Source organism: Sparus aurata, chromosome 19 (assembly GCF_900880675.1).
Source record: "Sparus aurata chromosome 19, fSpaAur1.1, whole genome shotgun sequence".
In the NCBI taxonomy this organism is placed as follows: Eukaryota; Metazoa; Chordata; class Actinopteri; order Spariformes; family Sparidae; genus Sparus; species Sparus aurata.
Genome location: NC_044205.1, coordinates 14,658,516 through 14,676,292, shown reverse-complemented (window position 1 = coordinate 14,676,292; position 17,777 = coordinate 14,658,516). Strand labels below are relative to the sequence as shown.

Sequence of the window (17,777 nt, the reverse complement as noted above, 5' to 3'; positions counted from 1 at the left end):
TTTGGGTTCTGATCATGTAAATGCTGGCCCACCTTCACTTGGCACGTTGGGATAATTGACGAGAGCCGGGCCCTCGTTTATGCAGTAACACCTGTGCTTTTCCTAATTTGACAAGTCAAAACGTCTGCTGTGAAAAACGCTGAATAATTTCTCTAATATTTCCATTATACATGCAAACTAGATACAGGTGTAAAACACTACTGCTGTGTACAACACTAAGTGAGGAGTGACACTTACTCACAGTTAATGTATTGTATTTTCATACATACAAGGGAGACCTATATAATTCTGTGGAAAATAAATGATATAAATAAAATACTATTGATTCATTTACAATATATCTTCCCCATATAGTGACTTTGTAAAATTGAGGTGGATGAAAAGATGCTTAATGATTATGAATGTGTGCATGCGCATGAAACAAAGAAAAACATGGAAAGGCAGGATGTGACATAAGACGTCCTCCAGGTGTTTTCATGTATTAAGGCTGATCAGCTGTTAGGCTGAGCCAAAACTCTGCCAAGCTTCAACCTGAGCAGAGGTCTACTCAGACAGAACTGAAAACACCTGTGGCTCTATGAAAGCCTTATCTACAGGTATAAAAAGCTCAGGTGAACAGGTGTTTGACTTATAGTTCAACTCACTCCATACTACCACATCATACCGCTGAAGTTACAGATAAAACGTCATATACTCAGTTAACAAGCAGCAGGACATTTACGATACAATTAATGCCAAAGAAAGACTTACATGTTCAAATAAATTTGACTGAAAGGAGAGGGGGTGGAGGAGGTTTTCAGATCTTGAGAAAATAAATAAAGTGCAGTGCTTGAAGACCCAATCACTCCAACTGTTCTAGTTGTTAGTGGAGATTCCGTGTGTGTGGAAGTGTGTGTGAGTCTCTGTGGTATGATTGGTTGGAGAGGGTAGCAAAGGGCGACCAGATGGCAGGATAAAATAAGTAAGGAAAGATCGGATCATCTTATATGCACACACACTCATGCACGGTCACGCTGTCCCTCAGTCTTTCATGCTGTATGGCTTTTGTCACTTATATAAAAACACAAACACACACACACAACTTTGCCAGGCCTGTCCTTTCATGATAAACACCTGTGGAGCTGGCTTGGACTAAAATTACATTGGTTGCCTTAGTTCCAACTTCAGTGCTTCCCAAATGATCCCATGCTGCCTCTCACTGGGTAGAAATACATCTTTCCATCTCTTTTCCACTTCACTCTTGTTCTTGCACTAGTTCTTGCTCTCACTTTCCACTTTCATCTTTCTCTATGACTACCCTCTCTTCTCTACTCTTCTTTTTGCTTCCCTCTTTAGTTTCCCCTCCTTCTTTCATCACTTTATTCTGGCTCTCTCTCTGTACCACTCTCATCATCTTCTCCTGTCACGTTTATGGTGGAAACAGTGGTGGTAGTTGACAGTTTTCCAATTGTTTTATGAGATATTGCAGATGGAGGTGTGCTACTCAGAAAAGGACTGCCAGCTCAGCTGAGCGCTTGATGTCAGCAGGGAGGCTTTATGGAGGATGGAGAACGTTTCTACCATGTGCAGACCACTTTGAGATGCAGAGAATGAGATAGAAAGAGGGGGAGAGGTTGACCCACTGCGCTGCAGAAACAGGGGATGACTACTTGGGGTCTAGCCAGGGCAGCTGGGATGGCTTGCACACAAGATGGCCGAGGTTTTCAGACCCCGACCCAAGAGACTGCACCATTCTGGACCCTGACCCAGATGGTGGATTTCCACAGAGATGTGAAGTGCCAGAGAGCGACTGAGTTCAATGTGGAGGTTCAATACAGACAGCTGCATTTAACAGCTGATATAATCTTCAAATATATTATACTGGGTTGATTTACCAGGAACTGCAAATAAGAAGCTACTTTTACCCTCACACAATGTTGTTTCACAATGTTGTGCTACTAAATATACACTAGAAATCAGAAAGAACATAAAGATTGAACGCAAACGTTACAAAAATTATTTGTATATATTCTCCACTTCAAATGGCAAAGTAACATGTAGAATATTTACTGCCAATGTTGTCCTTCAGACTAACTATGCCTTCTGAATGTGTCACTTTGGATAATTGCCTGATCTTACGGTTTACAACAAAACAACACAGCATACTAAAGCCTCATTTTTTCCTTTTCTTATCCTTATAGCAGACTTGTCACAACCTGTTACGTGACAGCAAGGGGAATTAAAGTCTGCACAGTGGGAGAATAATAGCAGAGAAAGGCATGATTGACCAAAGCTGACCAAATGGTTGATCCATCTAGGTGTGTGTGTGTGTGTGTGTCTGTGTGTAGTCAAGGCCGAAATAGGTGACTCACATCAGAAAAAACCCCATAGAACTCCCATAATACAGCAGTAATTTACTTTTGTGTTAATCATGGCACCATGCAGGTCCCTGTACCCCCTGACAGGCCATGAGAGAGATGCACTGAACTGGTCAGTAGTCTGACTACATACACACATATCTGCAGTGTTCTGCTCATTATTTTTGCTAATCAGCCATTGTAAAGCAACACCACAGAGATGCCACCTGCATCACGCTGCCGGCAAATCGAGGGTGCACTTAAATGGCAAGTGGTGAAGAAGTGGTTATAATGTTAAACTGTATCCATGGCTACATGCGTCAACAGGGCTTACAGCAAATAAGGTGGAGGTGAGCACAAAAGCAGGTCCCTGGCAGTTTGACCTACCTAGACTCAAGGATTTGCATGCTTTTTATATAATTGGTATTTGTGTATTGGCTCTGTTGGACTGTTGGTAAGACAGCCAAATTAATGATATGTAAGATACTTGCTCTGGTATAATTGTTATCAATGTTTAATAGACAAGATTATACTGAAATTACAATAATAATCAATACATTTCTCCATAATGAAAAGAACTGCAGGTCTTTCATACTGTATTTATTGCAGTACATGGCTGTGCTGTACATATGTATACCAATCCTCAACCTGGAGGCTAAAATGATGCCCTTTAAACTGTTTGTCTTAGGGATACATGATATTGTTTTTTTTCCAGCCAATGCCAATAACTGATAATTACCTTTGTTATGACCCTAGGTCATTTTTGTTGTGTGTGTGTGTGGGTGTGTGTCGAGATGTGATGCTGCCCTGTTCCTCCTCCAAGTGTGTGAGCAGTCTGCTTTGAGTGTGTTTCAGATGATTGATAGCAGGTTGGACATGCTGATTGGCTGGAGCCCGCCTGATTGCTGCTGCCGGATTGGCCAGAGGCAGGAGAGGAGCCTTTTTTAAATCACTGGCTGGCTGCACTCTCCCTCTCTCCAACCATTCACCCACATCCAACTGGGACCAGTGTCTAGCCTGATAAGGATTTTGTTGTGTTTTGTGAAAGATGGTGTAAATTGTCACATTGTAAACTTTGTATGTTTAGTAAACTGTGTAGCCTAGTAGGAGGGAGATGCCTTTTCTTTAACCTTTTCTCCTGTTTTCATTGTTTAGGAGTTAAGTAAGCTTTTGTCTTTTTGTTAATATTTTGGATTTGTATAGGGAAGGTAGGGAGTTAGCAGATTTTGTTTGTTGTTTTGGCCTTCTCTCCCTCTGAAGACAAATAAAATGCTACCTTTAATTTAAAAGTTCCTGACACACTGGCCTTCTTGGGAGTGGGAAGAATGGGGAGCAGCATATCATGTTATGTCTCTGATTCCCCTAGATCAGGGGCGTAACACCTTCCTCTCATGGCCGATACCGAGAAGATAAATGATGACTTCATTTTTTTGCATTTTAAAAAAGTCATTCCTGACCTGAAGGCAAGAAAGACTAGGATGTCTTGCTGGTGGGGCCCATAGAGCCTATGCACTAGAGACTTCTGACAGAGCAGCTGGCTAACTTCCGGTTTACTTCCGCAACTTAATAAAATTAATTAATTCTGCAGCTTTTCAACTATCCAAATATCATTGGACCCTATTGGACTGTAGTATTTTGGGGCCCCAGTGCATAATGTGATAAGGTTATTACACTGTTCTGACCACTATGTATGTAATTGCTAAAAAAGATGCTATCTGTACACAAAACTATATAAATACATTGCTTAGACTCACAGCTGATGATGGTGATACATCATGTTGTAAACTGATTTAGAGTATTAGTGGCATAAACAGTTCACAGGTTGAAGTCAGATGTGATATGCTTGCATGCTTTTTAAATTCTACTCACATGAGGATAATTTTGTTTGTATAGAAAATTAAATTTGTACTCTGTTTCTGTCTGACTCCCCCTTCGCTCATACACTGGCTGTACTATTTCCTGACTCATCTATGAAATAATTGATTTTCTGTTGATCCTGTGTTAATCAAAATGGAAATGAGCATGTAAATTCCACAGCACGGTGGATCACAACTCCTTTATAGCCTCTAGCTCTGACACAGACACATACACACAGACACACAGATACACACACACACACAGACACACACAGACACACACACACACACACACGCACACGCACACACACACACACACACACACACACACACACACACACACACACACAGCTTTTCATTGCACAGTCCTACATGAGTCATAATATGGTATTGCATGTAATTATCATATATTTTCAAAACCTAGAATTATCATCTACAACCAACATATTTGGTGATTATGCCTAGAACATAACATCTATATTTATCTGCCTCCTTCTCCTCCCACTACTTCTCTTTTGTGCTTTCTTCTTTCATCCTTTTTTCTTTCTCGTTGCCCAACATTGTACTTCTCCTCTCTTTCATCTTTGGATGGGGAAAGCAGGAAAACATTTGGAAGAAGTTGATTCCAAGAGAACCAGAGTGTCTGGGAGTGAAGGATGTGTAGATGAACAGACAAAATGTATGAGTTCTCATTTTCTGACTGAATGCTGAAGAAAGCAGCAGTGACAGCGTAATCATGAGAGAGCGCTGTGGGCTTCAAAGCACAGCTGACAGACAACTCTGAGAGATGACGCATCCCCACGACAGGGAGTGTGTGTGTGCGTACATGTATAGATGTCTGTGTAAGTGTCTCTGTGTTATCTCTGATATCTGAGCTGTAAGCATGTGTTCACCTGATTGTATATTAATGTGTCTCATCTGACAGTTCTCAAGGCGTGGTGGACAACATTCATATCTGTCAAAAACACAGAAACGCAATGTACTTATTTGGCATGAAAATAGATAAGTTGTTTTGATGATATTGTAGTTTACCTCAATCACTGTCTAACAAATGATCTGTTTGTCTGTTGGATGACAGGATATCAGGGCCAGAAATCTATTCAAGTGGAGAAAGGGTAACATTTTAACTTAATAGATATAAACGTGAAACTTCCCCAGTTGATTTCTTACATGAAGACACTTATTACGTTTTTTTAGATTTGATGTGTAAATATGCAAATGAGGTAATATAAAATTAAACATTCTCTTTTTACATAAATCCAGGACAGAAATCTGGAGTGAAATGAACACCTTCATATACATTTTGAATTTAGAACCTTTACTTTAAGGTGCTGTATCATATAGCTGCTGACGTTAGCTCCAGGTGAAAATGGCTGACGTGATTAGTAATTGTTGTGAGGCAGATGACATGCTCAGTGTGGGTCTCGTCCAGTTTGTGCTTTCCAGCAAGGTCATAAAATCCGACCTGTGCCCCAAGATATCAGTTTTAAAATAATGCGCTGAGTTTTTTAATCGCTCACAGATGGCCTCTGCCTCCCTTCAACATACATACTACATAAGTAACATCTGCCTAATGTCCACCGATAGGAGCAACATTGGGATGTAACTATATTGTCCAGCTGAGGCCAGACAATCAACATTCAATATCAGCGGCAGACTCTCGATTATGCTGTCTCTGCACCGATACAGAATGTTCCACGTCCACATTGTGATGCATCTCATAATTGAGAATTTTCCACACCTCTAATAGACACGCAAGTCCATATACCATCTGACTAGGATGTTAGCAGGCTAGCTAAAGTTAGTAATGTTAGCTACATAAGATGAAAAAAATGCTCCCTGTCAGTGTTTAACAGTGATGTATTTGGATTAATATAACTACTGCATTAATCTTTGTGTTGCATTTCACTGCTGTGGATGTTTAAGGTAATCCTGATTATCACACAAGTTCCCATTCAAATCTATTCATCAGACACATGGTTTTCACTGGACAGGAACAGCATGAAAAATAAGAAAGTTACTAACGTGACTAAAGCTGTCAGACAAATGTTGCAGAGTAAAATACAACATTTGCCTTTAAGATGTCGTGGAATAGAGGTATAAAGTTCTATAAAGTGAACATTTCCCTCAAATACAGTACCTTAGTTAATGTATTTTGAAAGAAGACATGTTAAATGAGCAAACAGAACAAAATCTTAAAATAAATACTACCTACTTTACCTTAAATAACAGCCTTATTTAACTGTAAGAAAACTGAACTATTAAACCACACAATCTATTTCATCATGATTTATTTATTTCAAACACCTGAAACACAACTGGGATTTAAACGTAATTACAGTGTTCTCCTACTGACCCACTATGGGGCTCCAAAGTAGCAGGTCGAGGTCCAGGTTAACGTCAGCAGTAGCTGTTTTTTTCTTTTCTTTTTTTCCTTTTTTTCTTTACAGGCAGGATAATGTGAAACTCATTATCTTTTTGTGGCCGGATTTTGCTTAACCTCAATCTAATTCTACCGTTGGGGGATTTTGGAGAGCAAATTCTCTGTTGTACTGCATCTCCCATTATGTGTGATAGCGCTGGCTGAAGGGGAGTTTCAGATACAGAGAAAATTATGTATTCTGCAAGCAAATGGGCCTAAACTGGGTACAGTATCATTCAAAGAGATAAAACCGCCTTTGCATCATGTGAAAAATGCTGCAAAGGACGGCACAAGTAATTGTAACCTAAAGAGATGACATTTTAAGCGCACAAATCTGCCATGCATCGAGCCAGTAGATTTCAACAGACCTGCTATGGGAACATTTGTAATACCAGCTACACTGTCTGAAGACTACTGACAAGTCGGTGGAGAAGCTGCAGAATAAATAGGTCAGTTAAAATGTACATAAATCTAATCTTTAGTCAGTGCAGTTCCAAGTCTAAGTGTATTTGCTTTAACATTTAGCAAGTTAGTGACAAACAAGCAGATTGACAGCATTAAAAAACACAGATCCAACCTAATTTGCCAACTGTCTCTGTTGTCAAAGTCAGCTTGTAACCTTTTCTGAAAATGTTTGCTGGTATAGACACTGTTGCTGATATGAAAATGTAGAGTTTAGCACTCATGTACAGTAGTTGCTGGTGCTACACTTACCTCTCTGTTTATTTTTCATTGGACCGAGCCTAATAATGGTCATTTTGTTATACTGAAGTTTTTGGAAATGTGCATATCTTTTCTACCTTCTTTATTGTCTTTTAGAGAAGCAACGAATACAAGATCTGTGATTGTGAACCTGCAAGACACCATTTAAGTGTCTTAAAATCAAATGTGCCTTCAGGAAAATGCCACAGTAATTTGACACTGTTAAGACAATAAAGAGGTAGAAGCTATTCTACAGTCAAAAAATAGCAACAGCAACAAGTCGACACTATTCGAGCACAAAAGCAATCACAATTATTTCCTACTCAAAGTTGTTTGTGAGTGCAGTTGCGGTTTTGTTTGAGGGAACAGGTGATGAGTATAAACTTAATGTGGGCTTGATTTATGTGCTTTATTGTTTGTGCATTCATGTGTGCGTCTCTCTGTGTTCGTACCACATCTTGTTGTCCTTATCATCACTGACTTGCTTTTCTTTTAACATGGGAAGGAAATGAAACAAGGGAAATATAATCAAAGGGGTGAAGGCTGACTGGAATGCAATACATACCCTTGTATTCACACACACTGACACACACAGTGTAATCGCATCTCCGGAATGAAAGATGTACGTGTGTCACTTCTAACAGTAATTTATGCAGAACCTTAATTGAAAATTGTTATCAAAATCAATTTGGCAGCCTTTAATAGGATGAGAGCAAAGAGGCTGCGAGAGTCAGTTCCCTGGGTGATACATTTGTTAGAAAGTGAAAGACAGTGTGTAAGTCTGTGTGCATCTGTACGTGTCCGTCAATCTGTAACTGCGCTCTGCATATTTCTGCACGTGATATCAGAGACCAACAAACAATGGATTGTTGGAGCCGATGCTGATACCGATAAAAGGGATTCAAAAATTATCAATATCGGCTGATATTTTGATCGAAACAGAACATACTCATAAATCGTCTAATGGACGCAGGATATTTTACAGTTTGATAATAAACTTAAACAACAAGCATTTTTTTCTGCTTTTTGTCCTTTAACATTTTTTTCATACACTGAAACAGATCGATATATTGGTCAAGCTTAAATCAGTATAACAATACTGTAGTGACAACTATTGGTAGTCCTCAAGTGTTAACAACAGTTTCGGAAGTTGAGAAATGATGATGATGACAACTATAGGCTTATATGACGATAACAAAATCATATCAATATATTGCCCAACCCTAGCATGAGGATTAAGGTTGCTACAGGTGTCAGAGTGAATGAAAACAAGAGGATGTGGAAGGGAAAAAATGGATGAGTGCTAAAGACTGGGTGTGTTTCCGTGTGTTTGTCTCCACTCACAGTAGGAGCAGCCATAGACTTCTATGCGAAGACCGATCCTTCCTTCCTCACTCCAGTCCAGTGGGACAAGCCTAAGGAAGCGTGCCACGATTCCCTGCTGCAGCTCATGGCGAACTGCGCTCTCCGAGTTGGAGTTCCCAGAGAACGCCTGTGAACACAGGCACACACACAATTACACATACACAAACACACAACGAAATTAAATACATCAAAGACACGAGCCTGCAGTCAAACAAGCAGCTTTGGGACTAGGAGCAAGAGCATTTGTTCCACTCACCACATCCTGCCCTGAAGGTGCTCACTCACAAAACATACAAAATAATTATGGGCCTACACATCTAATATGCCTGCCATAAGACAATCTGACTGCAGGGGACTTAAATAAGAAATAACATATTGTATTCAACTTGAAGACACGAAGACAAGATTTCTGGGTCTCAGAAGATTCATGGAGGCTTGTAAGTGATTAAGTTTACAGTTCCTTGTCATATTAACACTGTGTTACACACTCAGAAGGTGCATTTTCTGCAAGCTCAGCCTCAGCAAACATGATGTTGTCTACAAACAAAATAAACAAGTGAAAAGCAAGTGAGAACACAATATTTCTCTGCAAATTTGTCAAAAGTCTGTTGATTTATTTAACTATGCACATACACAATAGTGTACGAGACACTGGCTTTGGCATTTGTGTAAATTAAATCAAAATAATGCACTCTACTCACATGCAGCTTAAAAGAACAAAGTTTGACTATGTGTCCGCAGAAACAGCATAGGAGCAATTCAACAATGTCAGTTAACATCAAAAAGGCACAAACAATAAAGTGGTATGATTTTGAGGACACCAGGCTATATGTGGAAATGTTTTCTGTTCTTGAGAAATGTAATTGCACTGGTCCTCTTGGAGAACAACATGTATTGTGGCCACTCTGAAAGCGTGGGCTTACGTCAATGGGATTCATTTTTGTTTTGATGTGATTATGACTGCCTTCATTTCTGCATTGCTTTGACAAGATCCACTGATCTATTTTTGCAAGGCAATGGCATGCTGTTATCGAGGGGCAGCTGAACGTATAAATGAACTGTTGTTTTTTTTTTTAAGATAAAACAGGAACGGTTTCATATCATACAGTAGAAGAAAACCTAAGAACAATGCAGAGTTCAATTTAACCCCTTCATTAAAACCGTTTCTTCCCTCCTCTCCTCTGCTTCTCCTGCTCACTATCTCTTCCTTCACTTCCCCTGGTACATAATGGGGAGAACTTCTAACCACCCACTAATCCACCTCACCACACTCCCTGAACTAGTTTGACTTCTGCACTCTCCCCTCCTCTCTGCAGCAAACAATCACACAACCACCACTGTCCCCCATGCTTTTCTTCTACACACATACGCACAGAACAGTCAGCAATAACCACTGGAGAGAGCCATCATTTTTAAAGCCTAGCAGGTAACTCGATGGAAGCAAGACACTGGACAACCATGTGTTATTTTAGATAAGACATGAAGTGGGCAGGGCTGTGTATGAGCGTAGGGAGAGAAAAGCTCTCCTCAGACGGTCTGCTTTGAGCTGACTTCTCTGTGACCCGAGTATGTACCCCTGAAGATATGCTTTCTGCAAAAGAGGAGTTGGTCAACAGTTCACACTAAGCTCAGAGCCACTGAACTTCCATGCTGGCTAAGGGAGTGGACATGAGGTGAACAGTGCTTCCATCTCCTCAGTGCCTTTCCTTCACTTTTAATCTTTATTCATCTAGACAAGGTTAACTGGGTGCACAAACACACACAAGCTTTTTTATTAAGCGCCCCGCTTCACATACACACAGCTCCACATGACTCATTGGGGAGCTCTTCAGTCCGCTTTAAGTGCACCTTCTACTCTCTGCAGGTGCACAGGTCCTGAAGATCTGGGTTAAGTGACCTGCTCAAGGGCAGCCGTGCTGTTTTTGATGGAGATGGCTGCAACTCCTACTCATACTACTGTATACATGTAACAGCCATAAAAATGACATCTCTAGTTAGGACAGGGTTCCCCTTCATGTTGTATTTAGTAAATGGATGCCATTCGTAATGTTCTCACTGTATTTCCTAGGATTTAATCGTCAAATTCATGATGATGAGCACATAGGATCACTTGGTTTTGTGGGGATTTTCGCCTTTTCCTTCATAGCACATTGTTTAAATATATGTACATATTTTTGGTTTTCCTAAGCTCATGGATAAAATAGAAACTTTGCGCAAGAGTATGAAAATACACTGTACGACCTTTTCAAAGAAACTTAATGGTTGGCCACAGGCCGAAAGCAAACACATATTGTATTGTCTTCAGATGAAGAATAGTACGAGGATCTCAGGTATCCTTTGACTGACTTCCTGGACAAAGTGTCACTCTGCCCATGCATGCTCTATTATTCCTGTGTTTAGTGATGTGTTTTTGTACTTTATGTTTCAGAGTTGCTTGGTGAGGCTGAAGTAATGATGTAGGCCACCTCCTCTGTTCAAAGATGGGTCATTCCAGTTCGACGTGGATGGGTTCTTTTACACGTCGCTCATACTGTCTGTCTTCTCTGGCCAAGATGTCCTCAAAGGAATGATTTGCTCCTTCTGATGTAAGTGGACAGACAGCAGACTCTTGACTTAAGGAGTTGACCCTCCTATGTTGCGCCATTCGTTTATGGAGAGCTAGTTTCTCCTCTCTGCTCTGGATCTTTTAAGGGATTTGAAAAAGGTCTGGGTATCCACAGGTTTTAAGTGCTCCCCTGATGTGCTTCTGTTCCTTCTACCCTGATGTGCTTCTGTTCCTTCTCCTTCCCCTCGGTCTTTGTGGGCACAGTTTCAGCCCGATGGTTTGGGGGCTCTGATGGCCCCCAGCTTGTGCTCTAGTGAGCGATGAGACTCAGAACAGCAAGTATAGATCTGTGTGTGTAGGCCTTTTTTTTTGCACCTCAATGTTGAGGCATTTGTCTTCTTCAATGTGTACTGTGAGATGTCATGTATTTCTTTATCATAAAGCAGGTCTGGGTGCTATATAACTACTGACGAAGAATCATAATGCACAATCCATGGACAGATGCACACAGTATTCACAAACTGTGCCTTCAAACAAGCCATCACTACTTAAGTAAGGTTGTCATGTCACAACTTGACAACATTACTGCCCTTAGCCACAACCCCAGCAAGGATGTGTTAATACAAAAAAAACCCCAGCAGATGTAGAATAACATTGGGCGGGTATCTGCTCAGGCCTTTGAGAGCTGACCAATCAGGGCAGACTAGGCTTTTCAGGAGGGGCGCCTTAAAAAGACAGGCACTTAAACTGAGCAATCAGACAGTGGGTGAAATGAGGTGCTGCAGTAATGGACTGAAAAAGTAAACATTTTGAACCTTCAAGCAAGTAAACATTTTCTAGTAGACCCCCAAAATCAAAGTACAGGCTTAAAAATGGGCAGAATATGGTACCTTTAAGAGTTACTGCTACCTAATTTAGGAGTTGAGCTAAGTAAATTCATAGTTAAATACACCTTTAAAACTACATGCCAAGACATAAAAGAAAATCTGAAAGAAGAAAAACTAGTTAAAACTCTCCTCAAAGCTGAAATATTCCTTTAATCACTGGGGCTAGCACAACCCTGTGGAGTTGTTGGTACGTCTCTTAGATTTTCTCTCATCCCACTTTTCTCTTTTCCTGTCAAATCTTCTAAATCCTCCTTCACATCCTATGCTCTCCATCACATGTTTGTCCTTCACTTTTCTGTTTCCAAAATGCCTGCGGTCCTGGCTCAGGATTTCGAAGCACAGAAAGCACAAATGTATCAATTTGCATGCACACATATGCTTAGAAGCACATACACACACAACCGCCCACACACCACCTTGCCATTTAAACCCCTCTGCAACGGTAAAACCTGATATCACCAGTAAGCTCATTTCATAGTTAAAGTAATAATAAAAAACTGTGAATACTGTATATCTACTGAGGATTTGGCTGACTGCGTGCAGAAGACTTTACTTCTTTTCGTCCATTTGACACTTTCCTCTCCTTACCATTGTCAAGGTGTGTGTGTGTGTGTGTGTGTGTGTGTGTGTGTGTGTGTGAGAAAGAACCATTTTTCATCTCCACCTAAAAGCTCCATACTCCCATCCCGATTTTCCAGCTTCCTTCTTTTATTTCTCTATTGTGTTCATCCTGCTATTCGGCACTTATCTGTGCTTGGCTGAATGAACAGCTCAATTCAAAGGCATTACTATGCAGAGTGGAGTGCAGAAGGCTGGATAGGGAAGAGAGGTAGAGAAGGAGGAAGATGAAGAAAAAGTTGTGTATGCTGAGCACCTCGCAAAAAGTCTGCCTAGTCAACCATTTAATTCCCTCTCCTCTAAAGTCAAATCATTAACCAGCAAACCAATGAGTAATTAGGAATTTGTATGTGTGTGTGTGTGTGTGCTCTTGTGTGTCACTTCGTATAGCGGTTAAGTGTTACCATTTATTTTGGTGTATGTGTGTGCAAGTGTTAGGCAACTTAAGAGCTTAGACACTTTGAAGTTTTGTTTAATCAAGAACTGAGGTAATTTGCGGCAACAAAGGCCACAAAGTACCCGAGGCAACTTTCAGTTATTACTAGGTGTATGTCTCTATATGCGTGCACACGCTTTTATGGATTTGTGTGTTTGTCTCCCCTTGATGGATATTCATGCAATGTACGTCAAACTACTTTTGAAATTTCAGCAATAGTATATAAAACAAAATTTTAAAAAATAAAAAACTTTCACTTGGGAATCCTTAGTAGATACAAACCGCAAAATATTTACTTCTGTTTTGTACACCAGTGGGGATGTGCATAATGTTTAAGAATATTAAATACCGAGCTTCTTGCGTTTTAAAAGCTAAAAAGCTAGCGAGGAAAAACCTTGAATGAGAATCAAAACAGTGCAGAGCTGTCACAAGATTTTAGCAATCAATGAGATCAGTGGAGAAAAAAAAAAAAGCAATGAGGGGAAACTTGACTTGGAAAACAAAAAATAATGAGGAAAGATGAGAGCCAGCCTGTCCTTGTTGGGCATTTGGAGCACCATGGCTGCTGTCATTCAACAGCGAACAAGCCAATCACTTCACTACAGCTGGTCAACAAAGACCCCTGTGGTCTGCTCCGTCTCACACACAAACACACATCGGAAGTAAACAACATACACACACATGTTGGCATGCCTGTATCCATAAACCAATCCTTGCAGTCAGACACACATACACAAACACGTACATATAAACCCATTATCTAGTTGTTCAGCTGCTGTCCCTCCTTCTTACACCTCAGTCAATTACTTATTCTTATTCCTGGCTGCATGTTTTCATTTCCTGAATGTGCATCTGCCTTTTCTATTTGTGTGTGTGTGTGTGTGTGCGCGTGTGTGTGTGTGTGTGTGTGTGTTTGTCTCTGTTTTGACAGCCAGAGACAGGCCTTTCCAGAGAACAGATCTCCAGATACTGAGAAACAACAAGTGGAAGCTATTTTCTGGTTTGCTTGTTGCTGCTGGAACCGTTTTTAGAGCAGCCCAGAATCAGTGCCACTGTGTGATTGTGTGTGCGTGTGCGTGTGTGTGTGTGTGTGTGTGTGTGTGTTCCTTGCTAACGGAGGCAAGGGAAATCAGTCTGGCCTGGTCTGGTCTTTTGTTTTTATCGACAAGTGTTCAGGACAAAACAGAGGGGCCATAGAGAAATTTGTGTTTTTGTGAAGCCCTGTGGGTGGTTGTGCTTGTGTTGGTATGTGCCACAGAAAACAGGACAAACTATAGTAATGCTTAATAAAAGTTAAGAATGTTTAAACTGTTATGATACGGGAGAAAAAATGAAATTATAGGGATTTCTGAGTGTTACAATGCAGGAAAAATGTATTCCAATTAGAGGGTAGAATAGAACAGTCTCCTGTTCTAATCAATAAGTGTAAAGTCACAGCGATAGTGTATGTGTGTCAATGCCTCCAACACAGGCTTATTTTATAGAATAATAGCAAGTCCATGGCTTTTAGTGCGGCCACTGGCCTGTGTAGCAATTACAAGATGTTTCCAAAATCCCTTTGTAACTTTTAAGTGTAACACCAACTTGAGAGGCTGCTGTGATCAATTCATGTCTTCCCCTACAAACCACTTACGAGAGGAGTTAGCTCCACTGTGTGGGCATGGCTTCGTCTGCCCTCTTTCCAACATACTAAAGCAGTTTATGAATCCAAAAAGGGTGATATCTGACACTGTGTGCCTCCAATGGTCGGGTTCATGTTAATCAGGCTCCTTGCCTGCAACTATATGTCGGTAAAATACAGCAGTTGGGAACTTGTTGAACAAGAAAAGATGCCTCAGTGCGTGCGATTCTTCATGTCCTCTGGCCAACCACTTCTTGACACTTGCACACAGAATTAAAATTCTGGGCTACACAGTCAATCAAGCCCCCCACTAGGGGTGGAGACCACAACCAAGTTCTGCTGCAGGCAGAAACAAAATGGGTTTTTGATCTTGGTCTACATCTCCAGAGAGGAACTTGATCTGTGCTATATCCTGTATAGTTTAGGTTTGAGTTTTTTGATTGTCTGCTTTCCCCTTTCCTGATAGTTCCTTGTTATTCCTTTAAATCTGTTTTTTCTTCTAATTACCAATGTAAGTGATGCTCATTATCTAATGTTCTTCCTCAATTTTCTATGCCTGTATGCAGCAACTTTGAATATCACTGATTATGGTCTATACCACTGGAAAGCTCACATCATTTCTCCTTTGTTCCTGCCTCTTTTTCTCATTTTATGGGTACTACTCCATTACTCTTTAATGCTATTTGATGAAGAACACACAAACTGCATATCTGCATGCTTCATTGTCATCATTTACTGGCTGATGTCTGGCTTATGCTTTGTACTTGTGTTGATTCCTGCTCCGTTATGGATTTAACACATATTTTTACATGCACAAGCAAGGTGCTTCCAATGTACTTAATGTTATTTTATTGGAGCTGGCACATTATTAAATCCTTTTGTATCGGTTAAAGCCATGTGCCGGAGCATTGCTTCTCAGTTCAGTGTCTCATTAACTGCTCTCACCTGCTACCAGGAGCTCCCAAAGAGCTGGCGACAAAAGGAACAGGAATCCTTTCTTTGCTTCACATACATTATTAGAAGAAAAATGAGAAACACTTCCAGAACATTTTATTCTGAAACATTTCTATGGGCTTCCATTTTGGCTAATTGCTGCGGCGTAATGAAAAAAAGAAATAAAGTGCTTTCAAACTCCAGGAACATTTTAGCATCATACAATCGTTAGTATTTCTCCAACTAACTTTAAAATTATCATTGGAGTGCAAAATATTCCCATGCACGGAATTAAATTTTACACACACACACTCAGGCATGCACGCACACAGGGGTGCACACACACATACACACACACACACATACACACAAAGCTTTAAGAGCCCATTACTCAGGCTGTGAACACTCGCACCTTCTCTCCCCTCTGCTCACCAGGAACAAGCGCTGATGGAGTGAAGGCTGCCTCCCTGGCTCTGCTATTAAACCTCACACAAGCACATGGAGCTAAGTTGCCATGTTTGTGTGTGTATGTGTCTGCGCCTGCTAACACTTCGCAAACCCATTATATGCAAGTGTGTGTGTGTTTTTGACATGGTTTTCAGGGGGCCATCATTTTCACACTCATTCATGGTTGACTCCTCCTAGTACATCACGCTGCCTACTCACTCAAAGCGAGTCAGACAGACGCCACTCATCACCAACAATCTAGGAGACCAAATAAAAAAATTCTATTTTAAGCGGTAATTGGGGCACCACCTGTGCACGATCTAGAGATAGTGCAATACATAATATGGCAAAGGTATAATTTGAAAAACTTTTCAGTGCCATGTCTCATCCACTGTCACACAAATGCAATGTTCATGTTCCTGACAGTACCATTAAAATTTCAAAGCAGCCACTCAAGTTGTATCATATGAGATTTCCATGACCCACTGGGAAGAGTCCTCTCTATCTATTTCAATTCATCATCCTCCTTATTCACACTCAGCAATTTTCAATTTCCATACAACTCTTATCTGCAATGGAGTAAAGTGACATTAAACAGACTGATGTTCGAGTCCTGTGAAGTCACTGTGGCGCATCAAGATACGGAGCCAAAAGTTGGAGGAGAATTTTTATCAGCGCAGATAAAAAAAAAAAAAAAAAAAAAAGCAAGAAAAGTCATAACCATGCTGCAATCAATATGTTCCTCTGTGGAATGATTACTTGATTTCAAACATTTTAGACTTTTTTGCTGAATGTAATAATTCCTTTACAATGGCAAACTGACAGCAGGAGTGAATATGCGTGTTGATGAACTTGTTTTGCATACATGTGGGTGCCTGGTTTCAGCAATTCATGTGGGGGTTGGTCAATATGAGTCAGGATCAAAACAAGGGATAATATCTAATTATACACACTTCAAACTGAATGCTAAATGTCTTAAAGATCTTACATTAATATAAAATGAATGCACCTCCCCTGATGTAAATGAATCTCCTTTGATCCCCTCTCCAATCCATTTCATCAGCTGGCACCAGTTGCTGTTCGGGTGGTAGCTATGGATCATCTCCATCTGCCAATTGACTTGTTACATAGTGTGTGTAGTATAGATTCCTCCTCTTCAAATTGATGCTTATCTTTGGAACAATTTGGAAATCAAGTAGAAATGTGCATTCAAGTCCACTTTGACAGGACAATAATGCTTTTCAACAAGGCTGTCTGTGTCCCTCGTGTCACTGGCAAAAGCAATCACTTAGCACTTAACTTAAGAAATTGTTAATTTTATGCTGCATTTATCATGACAACAAGGACAATGTCACTGATATGAAGCACTACTATATAGTACCACTAATGCTGTGCATGTGGTCATCTTGACAACATAGCAGGAGGTTTGGGTGGAATGTTGGGCTGGGAGAATTGATTTCCAAATGAGTACATGACAAGCTATCATTATTCTAACATCTGAGGCTTTTCTTAACAGCAGCTGCACATTACATGTGGTTGCTGGCTGGGTTGCGCAGCTATAATTAGAGCAAAGAAGTTTGCCAAATATTTCTGTAAAGAAAGGGTGTCT

At 40.4% G+C, this 17,777-nt stretch overlaps 1 protein-coding gene across 1 annotated transcript in view; it reads right to left on the bottom strand.

The window, feature by feature from the left end:
• Positions 1-17,777, bottom strand: part of cntnap2a (contactin associated protein 2a) — a 328,136-nt gene that overhangs the window by 147,439 nt on the left and 162,920 nt on the right. The window contains exon 4 of the mRNA XM_030397660.1: positions 8,661-8,808. Coding sequence (XP_030253520.1) covers positions 8,661-8,808 — 148 coding nt within the window. The remainder of the gene's footprint in view (positions 1-8,660; positions 8,809-17,777) is intronic.